This window comes from Mus pahari, chromosome 10, assembly GCF_900095145.1.
Source record: "Mus pahari chromosome 10, PAHARI_EIJ_v1.1, whole genome shotgun sequence".
Lineage (NCBI taxonomy): Eukaryota > Metazoa > Chordata > Mammalia > Rodentia > Muridae > Mus > Mus pahari.
In genome coordinates, this window is record NC_034599.1 from 96,406,796 (window position 1) to 96,422,551 (window position 15,756).

The 15,756-nt window shown below is 46.8% G+C and overlaps 2 protein-coding genes across 2 annotated transcripts in view; one reads left to right on the forward strand and one right to left on the reverse strand.

Moving 5' to 3' along the window:
- Rab6b (RAB6B, member RAS oncogene family) overlaps nucleotides 1-5,470 on the forward strand; it is a 68,073-nt gene extending 62,603 nt beyond the window's left edge. Inside the window, exon 8 of the mRNA XM_021207243.2 lies at nucleotides 1,418-5,470. Within this exon, the coding sequence (XP_021062902.1) occupies nucleotides 1,418-1,482 (65 nt within the window). The 3' untranslated portion in view covers nucleotides 1,483-5,470. The remainder of the gene's footprint in view (nucleotides 1-1,417) is intronic.
- A 3,871-nt stretch (nucleotides 5,471-9,341) lies between these two features.
- LOC110328604 (serotransferrin) overlaps nucleotides 9,342-15,756 on the reverse strand; it is a 40,873-nt gene continuing 34,458 nt past the window's right edge. Inside the window, exons 21-23 of the mRNA XM_029542909.1 lie at nucleotides 12,228-12,364; nucleotides 11,020-11,074; nucleotides 9,342-10,367 (exon numbers count right to left, since the gene is read on the reverse strand). Coding sequence (XP_029398769.1) covers nucleotides 10,154-10,367; nucleotides 11,020-11,074; nucleotides 12,228-12,364 — 406 coding nt within the window. The 3' untranslated portion in view covers nucleotides 9,342-10,153. The remainder of the gene's footprint in view (nucleotides 10,368-11,019; nucleotides 11,075-12,227; nucleotides 12,365-15,756) is intronic.

The following is a 15,756-nucleotide window of genomic DNA, read 5'->3' on the forward strand; positions in this document are numbered from 1 at the left end:
AAGGAAAGTATGGAATCTGTTGAGGAGGGAGACAGTCTTGATTGCTGGGACCTCCAGGTATGGTGGGGGGGCCAGGATCAAACCAGAGCTGACTCGTGGGAAAGGCTGGATGCTAGTATGAGAGATCTTAGATGCTGTGCCTCTGTTCCAGGCGATGGGTGTCACTGAGCCGGCTTCGAGACACCATTCTGCTGAGCAAGGGGTAAGGTGGCTCAGAGGGGCACTCTGGGAAAGATGAGAAGACCCCGGTGAGGCCTGTGCTCAGGGCCACCAGGGCGAGCTAGGATCTGGGGTGTCCTGGGATCTGTGGGGACCACCGCAGAGCCACAGTTAGCGGAGACTAGCATCAGGGTGGTCTGGGAAGCGTCTGTAGAGGTGTAGGGAGCAGAGGAAAAGGACCATGGGATAGGAGAGAGCAAAGCTGAGCTGAGGGGGAGGGGAAGGAAAGCAAGTTTACTTATTTCTACTCCCCAGGGGCACCAGGCGTGTGGGGGGTACGTACAGACACACATAACAGCAAGGTAGCCCTGTATGTTTTTCTGTGAGCATACATACAAAAGAGAGAAAATAAAGGTAGGGAGAAAAATCATACTGAAAACATATACCATGCTGTGTGATTGACAGAAAGGGTAAAATACTGGCTGTAAGCCAAGTAAAACAGCCAAGGCAAAGAGACAATGTGAAATTCAGGATGCCAAAAAATTTGGATGCCAAAAGAACCTCGCATCTTACCCCCCCCCCAAAGAGGGGACACAGAGAGATCCTTAGATTGCTAGCAGCAGGCGCCATTGCCACCCCACCCCCACTCACCCCGCCAGGGACCTGGGTGAGGCCGGAGTGCATCCAAGGGCTTGGTGCACAGTAGTGGCGAGATGTCCTGACTGGAGGCAAAACTAAAGTCTCGTGAAATCAGTTAGTCTGGGTTTGTAGCCAGAGATGATGGGAGGGTACAAGCTGCCCTGCCCCCCCCCCCCCCAATGCTGTAGAAAGGGGCTGTTTGGTCCGTGGATGCAGCTTCTCACTGTAGCAGCCTTGAGAAGTTAGGACCCCAACCTCACATCCTCCTGTACTTTATGATATGGACACTCAATTCTGATCCTGGTTAGGGGGCTCTTCCCTCCCAGGCGCTTTGGGGGAGGGCCAGCCGTTAACCAGCACAGTTCATCAGTCACTGGAGGAAGCTTCTAGCCAGACTCTCCCTAGCCTCTTGTGTGGTGTTGATAGTGAGACCACAGCCCGGTTCAGTCTGGGTCGACAGTCTGGGAGGCGGGGTGCAGGCAGGTAGAGACCGGAGAGAAACGGGTGAGCTGCAGTTCCTTCCTACTCCAGCCGAGCTAAGAGCTGAGGCTGTGGGTTTGCAGAGAGACAGCATGGCGTCTTAGTGAACCGCACTTCTTCCTTAGCCCGCCTCCTACAGTGATTGACATCAAGCTGGACAAGCCTCAGGAGCCCCCGGCCAGCGAGGGCGGCTGCTCCTGCTAATGCACCGCCCACTCGGCTTCCTCAAGGCCACTCACTTGTTTTGCCTCCTTTAGCTTCCTAACGGGGTGGGAACTGAGTTTATCAAGACGGGAGGATCTTTCTTTTCTCTCTCTCCCTCTCTCTAGGAGTAGGGTGGGACATGGGGAGGGAGGCTGGGCATCAGGGACCACGTCACTCTTAACAGCTGTTACCTAAACAACTATTTTTTGGTTTGGTTGTAATATATTGTACTTTATTAAGATTGCCAAAAACTGTTAAAATTTAAAAAAAAAAATTTAAATCATGTGTATACAACTTTTTGCCAGATAAGAAAAGTAGTCATTTTTATTTGAAAGAAGTGCTTTTTGTTTGTTTGTTTGTTTTTGTATATTTGTAAACTTACAGAGAACCTCCCCACACACCCCTTCCTTCCTGTTCTCTTGGAACTGTGTGTCACCTCTGTTTTCCTCCTACCCCCTGCCCCCAGCCCAGAAAATTAAAGCAATTAACTGAACAGTAGTAATTACATTCTAGTTCGGGTCACATGGCCCAAACCAACCAAGCCTGCACTCCACAGTCAAATCCGACTTTAATCTAACAAAACAGCCTCTGAGGGGGTATTGGCGAGTCCTTCCCTGGCAGAGTGGGACACATTGGCAGGCCCCTGAGAGGAGAAGGCCCATGGACTGTAGCTTCAGCAGCAGGCCCCTTGGCTGCTTCTGCCTCCTCTCTATCCCTGAAAAAAATAACCATAGAGCCGGAAAGCACAGGCAAGGGTGTGTTCTCTGGGCTGACCCGGTGACAGACAGCAAGAAGTTACTGGAAGGATGGGGTGCTCTTGGCAGCTGAGGGCTGAGGCAGTGTGTAATCTACTGGCCCAACCATTGACACATGCAGTTAGACTGCCTGGCCAACTCAGTGTGTGGCGCTGGGTGGCTCAGGGACACCGAAGCCTAGGGCACCTGCCCTCACTGCAGCCTACCATTGAGGAAGTGAGAGGAGTCGGCCATGACTCCGGACACTCCATGTTGTCAGACCCTCGGAGACTAATCTTGCCGAATGTTGTTCTGGAAAAGCCAATTCCTTGATGTGTCCTCACCTCTGGCATGGTACGTTTGAAATCTTTCTCTGAATACCTTTGGGAGTGTTGTGGCTGCACTGCACACATCGTGCAGTCACTGAGGGGTTTCCAGAAGGCTGCCCTAGGGCACTGCACCGCCCCCCAGCAGGCTGATCTTGCTATTTCCACTCATTCCCCAGACTGAAGACCTTCAGCGTCTCTTATCAGAGCGCTCTTCTCAAAGCTAAATAGCTCTCACATTCTAAAAACTCACTGTCCCTGTCTGCCTTTGGGCAGGCCTGGGACAGTGACTCTCATCAGAGCAGCCCCATAGCATTGGCTCTTCTTCCAGACTGCTGACGGCAGAGTGAATTGCCTCCACAGGAGGTTGGAATGAATTATGGAATCTCTCAAAAAATGAGTTCAAAATGGCAGCCTGCACATGGCAGGGATGAGTCTGTGAGTGGGCCCGTCATGCGTCTCCATCCTGGGAGACAGTGTCTGAGCTGCTTTTGATGATGAAGAGAGGAAGCAGGACCACCCTGGGTACCTCTTCCAGAAGGCAGAGACCAATGTACGAGGATAATCAAAACGTCACGTGTTTAGTTTTTATATGTGTGTACATAATTATACATAGAGATAGACTTGTGTATACACCCTCCGCACACACACACACACACACACATTCTCACATATACATGTGCTCAGTGTATATCCTCGTCTCTCCCGCTCACAACTTGGAACTTGCATTGTGATTCCGGTTTTTGGAAGTTCAAAAGTATGCAGTGTATTGAAATAAGAAATAACTCAATATTGTCAAATAACTTGTGGTTGTCTTGCCTTCAATAAAATAGTGCATAGATGTGTTAAACTACAAGCAAAAGTAGCCCACAGAACTATCTTTACCACTGCTTTTTGTACCTGTGTGCACAGGTGTGCATGCCGTCGTGGGCCAGTGTCCCCCAGTGTGGACACCCCACCTATGTGGTGCTTGTTGGAAGAAAGTGTACTTAGCCCGTGGTGACAGCAGCCTGGTTGGCAGTGAGGGGCCTTGCTGGTGGCTTCTGGCAGAGCCCCACTGACAGCACTCTCTACTGGCTCTCACTGAATGAATGTAGGGTGAATTTTAAGCTTCTGAACACTGAATAACCTTTCTTGTATTCCTGTAACTCGAATTAGAAAGTCCATTCTCTCCTCTTGTGCACACATTCTAAGGCATCATGGCCTGCTTATTAGAAACAGCAGGTACCATGGCAGACGCCATTTCTGGTTGATCTGGCCTAAGGGAGCCCTGCCTTCCTAGCTTGTACACAAAACCCCCTCCTTGAGTTTAGGCTCTCCCAGCCCTGTGGCCCCTGAAAGTTAGGGTTCTGCCCCATTGCTCTTCCACTCCAGCAGCCCCCTGGCCTTAGTTCCTCAGCCAAGCTGCCTGTCTTCTTCCCTAAAGGCAGCCAAGGCAGCCAGGCTCCAACAGAACTGTATTGGACCTGGGCTTTCCCCAGACCGCCACCACCATCCTACTTGTAGGTAGGATCTGGTCAGGTTCTCATAAAGACACCCTGAAATTATCTGTGCCCCCATCTTTGCTAAATTCAGATCAGTCAGAGGACAAAATGGAGGGTTCCTCTTAAGGCATTATCTCAATGTAGCAATTCAGTTCCTCTCTCTGGACACCGCCTGGCCTGGCAGATGGGCATGGCCCTCTTCCTTTTCTTTAGGAGCCTCGAAGGAGAGTTGTCAGCAAAACTGAGCAGTGCAGAGATTGTGAAAGGGCAGGTAGTGTAGCTAGTAGTTGGGGTCAGAGGTTAGAATGCTGGGTGGTTAGAGCCTTGTTGCTGTCAGTCACTGCTCCCTGTCGCCATCTTTAAACATTTCGCAATATCTCAAGATCCAGGAAGCCATGGCCACGTCAGTTCAATGTCTCAGGCAACAAAGACAAGGGGTGCACAGTGGTAGCTACGAGTATAGACACCTGGGCCTAGTCTCTGTAACCCAGTGGCTAACCAGTGTCCGAGATCTAAGCACGGCTGGCTTCAGCTTCCTGCAGGCAGAGCAGTTTCTCCCTTCTCCATATGGGTGGGGGAGAGGCTGAAGACGGTAAGCTAGAGCTACCCAAGAGGCAGCTAGCCGGAGTCTGTGTCACATGCTCAGGGCTCGATGCCCACTAGTTTCTAAACTACCTCTCCCCCAAGAATGGGAGGCACCATCACCTTGCCACAGCACTGGGAGCCAAACCCTTCCTGTTTCTCAGGTGGGAGAACCAGAACAGACAAGGTCACCTACAAGCCAGAGATGATCAGAACTCGTGTTGGCATTCTTGATCCATTGCTGACCTTGCGGTGTTCAGACAGGTCTGCCGTGCTCGTGTCCCTTAAGCCGTCTCTACTCCGTGGCTGGTACCTTAGGGTCTTCCCAGCCTGCCTAGCCAGAGGGAAGATAGGTGCATTTTGGGCTCTCACTGTAAAGAAGAGTGGTCCCCAAATCTACTTGCATTGTCTTGTGTATACACACACACACACACACACACACACACACACACACACACACAGACACAGCAGTAGCCAGGGTACCCTTTTAATTTTTGTTTGAAATCAACTTCTTCGCTGTTTGGAGATCTTGCCGTTTCAGTGTGCGCACTCCTTGGACTCCAGACCCTGTCTGATTGACACTCTCCGCAGAGTCTGATTATCAGGAAATCCTTGCAGCGGGAGTTCAGATGGGCCCAGGAGGCAGGAAGCCTCCATAGCAACGAAGGCCAGCCTGCCTGTCGTGATGTGTTGACTTCTCACCTCACCCGTCCTTTAAAGTGAGGAGCAGAGGGTGGCATTTCCATCTGTACTGGGCTCAGAAGGCACAGTGGCCATATTGACTTTACATTCAACTGTGTAATATGTGGAAAAGACTCAGCATGTTGGTCAAACAATAAACTGTCCTAATTCTCGACACAAAGCTTCTTGCCAACTGTTTCTAAGTGGTGTAGTTATATATTGGGGCTTAAAAGTGGGTTTCCTCAAAGGCCCGCCCTCTCCTATCTGGGTGGTGTATCCCCTCCACAGAGCCCTTTCCTCTTGTCGCTGCTCACTTGGGCTCTCCACCAGTTCTAAAAGAAAACTGTGGAGTAGTGACATTGTGTCCACAAGCCTTTCTCATCTGCCGGGGAAGCTCCAGGAGGGACCAGGACCTGGGAGTGTATTTACCATCACTCCCTCTACTTGACTAGAGATTAGGATGACAGAACGCAGGGAGGAACTAGGTTTCTTATCCTCTTGATTTCCAGACTATCATTTAAAGGTAAGAACTTAAGAGTAATTATGATTACCTTTAAAATGGCACCAACTGTGACCACCCGCAGCTTCTCCTACACCAGTTAGGGAACAGTCTCTGAGGGGTTCCTCGGATCTTGACAACCTCCAACCTAGCCATTGCCCTCAGCCAAGCCGGCTCTCAGAACAATTCCTCAGAGTGCTGGACGTGCCACTCTTCAAGTCCAAGTTCATCAATGAACACTTAGTTCTGGAACACTCCAGTCTGCCGTAATTAGAAGCTCTGACAGTCCTTGCCGCTGCATCTAGTCTTAAGGTGTGAGGTGAGCAGATGTAGGGGGTGGCGGAGGGTAGAAGGATGAGAGCCTGAGAAACCAACAACGTGGTCTAGACAGTGAGAACAGCCAGTCCTTCCCTAGCACAGTAGTGGCCGGGGCCACAAGGCTTCATGCTACTTAGAGAATGGTTGCTCGGTTGCTCTCTTCAGGTGAGGTGTTTGCACAGCTGCTCACAGTTCCTGAAGACTGAGGAGGTACTCCGGGCTGGTACAGGAGATGACACTGTGATTGCTCTGCAATAAAGTGCAATATGGCAAGGGCAGGGCTACTGGGTGACTTTCCTAAGAGTGGCCACTGTTTGTTAAGCTCAGATTTATAGATTTCAGGAAAACCTTGTAGCCTTGAAACACACACACACACCCTGAATACATACACAAATGCACACATTTTTTTTCCAGGTCAATAGAACTAGGTATTCCATGTGCTGACTGAGGATACAGGAAGAGAAACAGCCTACCTAGGACCCCATGTGGCACAGGGGAGAGGGCATTAGAGACAGAGGGTTAAGAATGGAATGAGTCAGCCGAACTTTGGCAAGTCTTTAAGAAACAAATGGAAGCAGCACATTCTAGATGGAATGATATCAGCAGAACACTGCTGTAGTTGACAATTAATCTTACTCAACTCGACCTGGTGGCCAGGGCAGCAGCGCATTCCATGCTACCTGCACCAATGTCCTGGGTTCCCAAATGAAAGACACACACAGGGAGCCTTATACTTTTAAAATGCCTTGAGCAGCTCAATGGCTGGGCCACTCCCAAGCCTCCACAGAGCTAACACCTCCCCTGATATTCATGAGTTATTGCTTACTAAAATCTGTATTTTATCCTTGCTGCCCTAGACACAGTTGGGGGCTGGGGCCACTCTTCCCAGCTCTCGCGTGAGTGGTCTGCTCTCTTCTGCACCTCTCAGGCCTGGGCCTCACTTCTTTCCTAGCATGACCGCTCTACCTTCTTCCTCCTCCTCCTCCCTTGGTCCCCTGTCCACAAATCCTAAAGTCCCACCTCTGTTTCCCTTCTCAGTCATTGGCAGCCAGAAACTTTACTTACCAATCAAAACCAACTAGGAGTAGGGACCTGCCTTGTTCATACATAAGATCAAGGCCTAAATTTCTACTATCTGTCCAAGATAAGGTTTTCCTCTCCACCCCCTGCCCTGATATGAGATCAAAGGCATCAACTTATTTATTCATCTATATTTAAATTTCCCTCCTGTGGAGATTAATATCTCTATGTATGTGTGCATACATATATAAATCTTTCTCTTTATTTAATGTCAATTAAATTACCTTCTATTTACTGTATAAGCCTATTTCTAGGCAATTAATTTGTCATACCAGGCTAAGAATTCCCATGGATCTCATGTATAAAGAACCCAGCTGCCTGCAATGGCATAGACTTTTCAAATTTCCTTTACTGCAATTACCATCATTTCTCCTTTCTATCCTTAAAAACAAATCAATTTTTATTCATTCTCCCTTCTGTGGAAATTAACACCTCTGTGGGTACATGTGTCACCTTTCTCTTTGTATAACTTGAACTAACATCTTTTTTTATGTATTTAACTTTAATTAATTAAATTTTCTAGTTTTGTATGAACCTATTTTTAGGCTTTTTATCTTTAAAACAATTTTATTTTAAATTTATTTAGGATTGTCTTTAGCCTGCCTTATCTCAGCAGGAGCTTTTAGTATCTGTGGCTTAAGCTCTTTGTAGCAGCCCAGGACAGGAGAGTGTCTGGCTGAATCTTTAGCCCACTGCCCATGACCCTGGGTCAGCCTGGGTGTGTCCTAGCCTTAAGCCACAAGCCCCAGAATCATGTGTGCCAAACTAGAATGAATCAAAACCTTAGTTTTGAACCTGCATGGATTGGGGAGGAACATGACTCAGCTCAGCTCAGAACAGCCAGAGCTGTACAGAGAAGCCCCGTCTCAGCAAAACCAAAACCACATTCTCCTTGACTCATAATCTTAAAGGGAGGCATGTGTATTCTTCTTGGGAATCTCTTTTAAAAGTGAGTATAAGTCCCACGTTGGGTGCCACCTGTTGTCAATTTTACTCAAATCTACTTGCGAGCTCCTCAATACTCACAGCAACGTTCTGGGTTCCCAAATAAAAGACACACACACATAGCCTTATATTTTAATGTGCCTGAATCAGCTCAATGGCTGGGCCACTGCCAAACCTCCCCTCTGATAGAACAGCTCACGTCAGGAGGTGCTGGAGGCCCTGGAAAGCAGTGGCAGGGGCTAAGGCCTCCCCAGAGACCACGAGGCACCTAGCAGTGAGAAGCTACTTCCGCCATGGCTCCATGGAAGAATCCAGACATAGAATCTTTGATGCAGCTGTCTGTTTAGAGCTGGCTTTTACAGCAGCCCACAGCAAAGCCAGACCCATGCATTCCAGGCAAGCATTCTACCAAATTGGTTCCCAGCCCTGCACAGTTTCCTTTTGCTCAGGACACAGGCTATAAATAATATTTATCCTTGCTCTCCATCCTTGTCACTTTTTTGATGTACTGATTCTCCCACTAAGTAAAATCACGTTATTATCCAGAAAAAAGAGAGGTCAGTGAACACATTTTCTAACTGGAAGGTTTTTTTGATGAGCACCTACTGTGATATGAGCATCCTTCATCATGCTCTTCTCATTTGTCTGTGACCAAGATGAACAGCAGTGTGCAAAGGGCAGTAAGAATCCTAGCAGCAATGCTGCTTCCCAGTGAGAACTGATAGGCATCCCATGACTTACCTGTCCTGTGCTATATCTGTCTCATACACCATAAGCAAGGCCAGTAGATATTTTAGGGGTGGGGAGCTGAGTACTTATGATAGGAATCATGGACTGAGACTCTATTATCAGCTCACGTGACCCACGGGGAGGCCATGTGTCAGCAGGCAGAGGCTTGGGCTGGACTGCCAGAGAACACCCGTGTGCTTATCCTGTCCCTTTCACTGGTCAATGCCAGCTCAGAGCTCCCACACATGCTCCCTGAGCATTGCACCTGAGTCAATGCTCTGTCTCTTTAGTGAGACTTTAGTGAAGCCTGACTCTGTGTGAGACCAAGACCTTACATATGCAGCGATCTGTAGGCTCAGTAACCTGGAGCTGGGCTTCAATTCTAGCTCAGGTTCCCACTTGTACTCATCATTTGACTCAATGCTTTCAGTGCAGTTATTTATCAAGATACCAGTCATTTATAAAAGCAGTAACACAAATGTTGAAGACAGTATCACTTTAAAAAGGCAACATTTTTTTAAAGCATGAATGAATATATATTTAAAATGCACAGTGGACATCTTCAGTTTGTATTGTTCCATAGCACTCTAGCTGGGGTGATACAACAGGAGCTGATCAAGTAGCACAAAGGACAGCCTGGGCTCACGCACACCCAAAGTGGCAATGTGCTGTCTTCTAGCTCTCCCCAGTGGAGTCTCTAGAACACACTAACCCACGAGGGTCTGGGGATTTGGCTCCTAGAGCTACCTTGTGAGGGTAACTCTTGAGGGTTCCAGCAGCTTTTGAACCTAGGGTGGTGAGGAGACGGTCACTGAGCCCATGAAGAACACACTGTCAGCTGTACCCTGTGGTTTTGAAGCTGTCTTCACTGTAACTACCTTCACATCCCAGACTTCACTAAGAACTGACAATGAAACTGCAAATTCACTTATTCCAAAAACAGGCAGATCTGGTCCCAGGAAAAGGGACCAATGCAGAGAGGCAGGAGACAAGGACTTCTCAGATGCGACCCTACTTTCAAGGTGATGCCCTCTCTGTTATGTCTCACACTAACATGATGCTACACCTAACACCTAGCAAAGGGAGAAAGAATATGGGAATTAGGTAAAAGGACTAGTTGAGAAAGGAGCTGATGAGGTAGGGGGAACTCTCAAGCTAGTACAATTGTTTCAAGAACTCAAGAAATGCTACAAACAGTGTCATGCCCCCTCTTTATCAGTCTACACCACCACAGCCCTTTCCCAAACTGCAGGTCAGTCTCACATGACCAAAGCTTGTGGCCAGCGATACTCCTCAGGCGATCTTGGCCAGCCACTTCTCCAAGTCCTGGATGTCAGCAGAGCCAGTGTCCCCTCGTCCACCCTTGGCACTGCACTCCAGGAACTCCACTTTGAGGGGCAACTGGGAAAATTCAAATTCTTTGCCTTTCTTTCCCAACTGAGCAGGCGCGGTGCTGGAACTGTCCAGTGTGCTGGGAGCAGCGGACCGGGTGACTCGTAAGGTGTTGCTGGGGGCAAAGGGACAAGTCAGACACAACAAAGCCACAAATTCCTATCAGTTCCTAAATCTGATGGGATAACACCAGTCGGTATTGACACTGCTGGTTTGTCCTTTATATCCATGGATCACTGTTTCAGACAGACACCAGTGGGTTAGGAGGCCCAGGTCACACCAGCTCTCTGAAGCCTCTACCTACTTCTAAGGTCTCCTGAATGGCCCCACTGTATTATAAAACTCATGGTTTTGAAACTTCAGAATGGGTAGGTAGGGAGTCTTTTTGGATATGAAGCTTATACATCCACAGGCTTTCATCTCATCTGTCCTGTTTATCTGTAAGCAGGAAAACCTTCCCAAGCTGTCACTGTGCTGCCAGCTGCTGGCCCTGTAGAGCACACAGGCATGCTTGCTGCCTTCCTGCTGGGGACATTTCATAAATACTACATCCGACTAAATTTACAAGCAGGGCATGGTGCCACACACCTTTCCAGAATTCATGAAAAACTTAAATGGCTATAAACACCCCATGTCTTTTATAATTCTATGAATCCCTTTAACACATATTCCATACCACCCCAGCTACGACTCTGATCGGCATTAGATCCTAAGCTGTGTATCGACTCCGACCGTCAGGACTCCACCCGGAGCACAGCCCCACTTACAGTTCCTTTTCAAGCTGCTGCTGAATTAACTTCGCTGATTTTGCCATTGTGATATCTGGGAAGGAAAAAAAGAGCATTATTCTAGTTTAAACCAGAATCTGTCTTCTCCCTGGACTTCTAGCACAGAAAGAAAATACCAACTAGTTCATTCCCCATTCCTTTGTTAAAACACTTTTTATCATTATTCCTTTCTGTCAAAGTAAATTCTGTATTTGCAGGGTTTTGAAAAATGCTTTAAAACATAAGATACAACAAAATATTGTTTTAGTGCTAATGACCTTAAAACTAATCAAGCTTAAGTTTCCCACACCTTACAAGCCCTTCAATATGTAACCTGTCCGGTCCATTGAAAGAAAGCAAGCATACGTGAACCATGACTGACATCTGAGGAGAACTTTCAACACAACACCGCATTAACCCTTTAAAGAGAAACCTGGCACACGGCCAGTGAGCCCAGGAGGGCATAAAGCCCAAGCCAAATCAGTACTGACTGCCCTCCTCATAAAAAATAAAAGATGATGGCTGGGGCTAGAGATGGCTCAGTGGTTACAGCACTGGCTGCTCTTCCAGAGGACCAGGGTTCAAGTACCAGCACCCATGTGGGCAACTCACAACTGTCCCAGCAGATCCAAAGCCTCTTCTAATCTTCTCAGGCACCAGGTATGCCCGAGGTTCACCCCTGCCCCCCTCCCTCACATACACACAAAACAAAAACCTTCACAAAAGATGTTAAGAGCTGCACGATTCATCAGGTATTAGGAAATTAGCCGTGAAGGAGTTCTGGAGGACCAACTCCTGTATGTTACTCGGCCTGGCCACAAAGCTGAGGCCCAGCCAACCCGACTGTGAGCGCTGGGGTAAGAGGGAACAGTGGCGAAGCCTGTCTGGAAGGAGAGGCCCAACAATCCCCCCAGAACCGACAGTACTCGGCCTCACAAATTAACATTTGGGAAAGTAAGATAATTTACGATCTTTAAAAAGCACTGTATCGTGAAAAAGGATATAATATCAACAGAGCCCCCAGCTGCCAGTCCTTGGGACAACCTGGTAAAAGACCAGGAAAGTAATAGAAACAGATGTTCAGATTTAATCCCTTAATTAATGCTTAATTCCAGCCCTTCCCCCGTGCACAGAAATAACAACTCTGGGTAAATGAACTAATTCCCAACAGCAATCCTCAGTGGTTGGCTGCCTTTGCCAGGAAGCACCTTGCTTATTGCAGGCTATTAATAAGGACGGTGTGTTCTTCAGAGCCATGCTGTCAATGAGGACCTGGTACAGAAATTCGGCCACATCTTTCACCTCCCGCTGGAACGCCGCACTGTCCACCACGAACACCACAGCCCTGCAGGGACAGTTAAAGGGAAGGACACATGAGCACACACAGCAGGCAGGAGCCACAAGACAAATCCCTAGTTTCTCCACTCAGCCCTCCATCACAGCACACATGCACACAGGCATGCATTGATTTAAGTAAAAAAAGAAAACAAAAACAAAACATGAAGAAGCTAAAAGGACACAAGAAGTGACTTGGGCTCTCAAGGGTCAGAAAACCATCCGACAGATCTATGTGATGAACACCAGGGCAGAATGTACCCACAATGGAAGAACAAAGAGGGAGACTAAAGAAAGATGTTAAATCTCGGGAAGAGCACACAGGCAGGGGTGAAGGGGGGGCCAGGCCAGAGAGGAAAGGATGAGGACACTGCCCTGGGAAGCTCGTGCTGTGAAGACTACTGGTGCCTAAGTGGAAGACAGAACACTCTTGAGGGAACTCAAGGATTATGACTATGTGGGACCTGACCTCAGACACAGCAGTGACACCATCAAGTACCAGAGATAACACACGGGAACCTCAGACAACAGGTCCTGGGGCAGAGAATGTGCGATGGCTAACAGGGTCTGGACAGCTGGACCAAACGCCCCGCAAAGCCTCCAACTCTAAGGCAGTGTAATGGAGGCTGTGGTTAGAAAATAGTTTTAAAGACGTTAAAACACCTGGTCTCCAATGGCTACAGCTGTGGGGCATAAGTGGACACTATCCCTTGGAATAAGAGCCCTAAGCAAGGGATTATGTAAAAATTGGGGGCTGGAGAGATGGCTCAGAGTTCTTCCAGAGTCCTGAGTTCAATTCCCAGCAACTACATGGTGGCTCACAACCATCTGTAATGAGACCTGATGCCCTCTGAAGTGTCTGAAGACAGCAACAGCGTAGTCATACAAATGAAATAAATAAAACTTTAAGAAAAAAAAAAGTTTTTAAAAAAATTATGGACCATACTCATCAAACCCTGATGAGATAGCTATGTGGAGTTGGCCTTTCATGTCCTATACTAACAAAGACCCCCAGTCCCATCAATGAACATAGTTGTGTGGAGTTGGCCTTTCATGTCCTACACAAAGACCACCAGTCTCATCGATGGTACCCATTCTCTTGAGGGGTTCTGGATCAAAACATAAATTAAAATATGCAATTATAAAAGAGATTAACCAGCACCCCCCCCCCAAAAAAAAAAAAAACCCTGGACTTTAGAGTAATCTACAAAGCACATTTATGGGCTGGACATGTAGCTCAGTTAGCAGAGTGCTTGCACAGTAGTATATATATATATATATATATATATATATATATATATATCCCATCCCACCCAGCATAGAACCAAAGTGATCACCTGTAATCCTAGCACTGAGGAGGAAGAGGCAGGAGATCAAAAACTCAAGTTCATTTTTGGTTGAACAGTGAGTTCAAAGTCAGGCTCAGGTACATGAAATTCTGCCTCCAAAAAACAACAAAAAAGTCATAATGTATGTTCAAATTTATTTTAGAGGATAATACTAGAAGCAAATAAAAAAATAGGTGGAGTTTTAAAGGGTATTTTAAAAAGAACACATTATAAACATAGTAAATAAAATTAGCAGCGTAGTAGAAACTAAACAGAGGTTCTCTCAGCTGAAAAGAATACAGCAAACAGCGAATCTGAGGGGCTAACACAACACTCGAGAGAGAAGGATGTGTTAGATAAACTATGGAAGAGCTAGGGAGGAGAGAAGGACCCATGCTGTGACAAGCAAGGCAGCAGGCACAGGGTTTGATGAATCTGGCTTGATGTTTATGCTAATCTTTCACTTGAGGCTCTTAGTCCTGTAAAGTATCCACGTGTGCCTTGTACTGTCAAGGCATGGAAACCAGGTGTTTCAGTTTCTTTGGAATTACGTTCCGGCTATGGTCTCCATTAGATTACCTTTGAGTGGCATGCTTTGCGCAGGGTGGTTGGTCCAGCTGCCCGCCAGGACCTGCACTTAACAGATGATAACACCCTTCTGTGAAGGTTGGTACACTTGAATTCCAAATACCACAAATCCAAAGACAGATGACTCATAGGGAAATGACAGTTACACTGGCACTAGCACTCTGTAAAAGCAGACGTGTGGTCGGCAGTCTCCATGAGACCACTCAGAGCTGCTACCCAGGACCTCACATGCAACTAAAACCAAGGACCATGAAAAAACAAAATAGAGGCCCAAATAAAGGTTGCTTTAAGTGAAAGACAGCCAGCAACTTCATGACACACTCTTCCTCTAGAAACATTTCTAGCAGATACACTGAGAAAAACAGAACCTGAAAAGAAGGAGCAGAATTTGGCAAGGAAATCACAAATATCGGGGAAACTCAAAACACAGGTGCTTGTTATGGTTCATGAAAAAGAAATGGGTCCTGATTAGATACTGTTTTTTGTTTTTTAAAATGGGGCAGGAATCCACAGGAAAAAAATTAATATACTTTTAAATCAGGAGATGGAAAAACAATCTTAGGTCACAAGGAAGAATTTTTTAAAATGTCACATCGGGTCATGGGAAGAGCACTTTTTTCTCTTGTAGAGACCTAGGTTAGATTCCCAGCACCCACATCGGACAGCTCACTACTGCTCATAACTGCAGCCCAGGGGGTCAAGTGACATGTTCTGGTCCTTTGGGTCCCTGCACAAACACGGTGCACACACACGGTGCACAAACAAGAACAGGGACATGTACCCAAATGTTAAAAGAAATCTTAAAAAGAAAACTGTCATATACCATAGTAAAAGTATTTTCGACTTAACAGTTTTATGACTGAGTGAAGTCTGCTAACTTGGATTTATCTTTATATGCTGAATATTCTATTTATCCAAAATACTTGGAAAACAGTGTAATTGTACTACAAACTCTAAAATATTTCCAAGTGACAATGGAAAAAGAAAAAAGAAGCTGTCCTTGAGACACTGACTAGATAGCATAGGCAGGTCTCAACGTTGCTGTCCCCTTGCCTCTCCTAAGCAGTGTGTGCCAAGAGTGCCCAATAAGAGGGAAAAGGAGAAAAGAACACCCAATTATGCCAAACTTAGCAGTTCTAGATATGTCTCAATTGTCTGAGGATTAAAAATCACATTCTCTGGAAGGGAGAGGGGGTTTTCAGAGGGGAAACCAGGAAAGGGGATAACATTTGAAATGTAAGTAAAGAAAATATCTAATAAAAAAATCACATTCTCATCTATGACAGGTTGCTTAATACCATCCACTTGAGGCAAGAAGCAATGAATGACAAAATCTATGTCTAGACATGTTCGACAAAAAGGAGGTTCAAATGTGAGTCAAAAGAAACAGTAACACCTCAGGCACAGGACTGCCAATTAAACCATCACAGCGTCATCTCCAAGATGCTTTCCAAATTCAGTTATCAAAATATGTCTTCACATCATT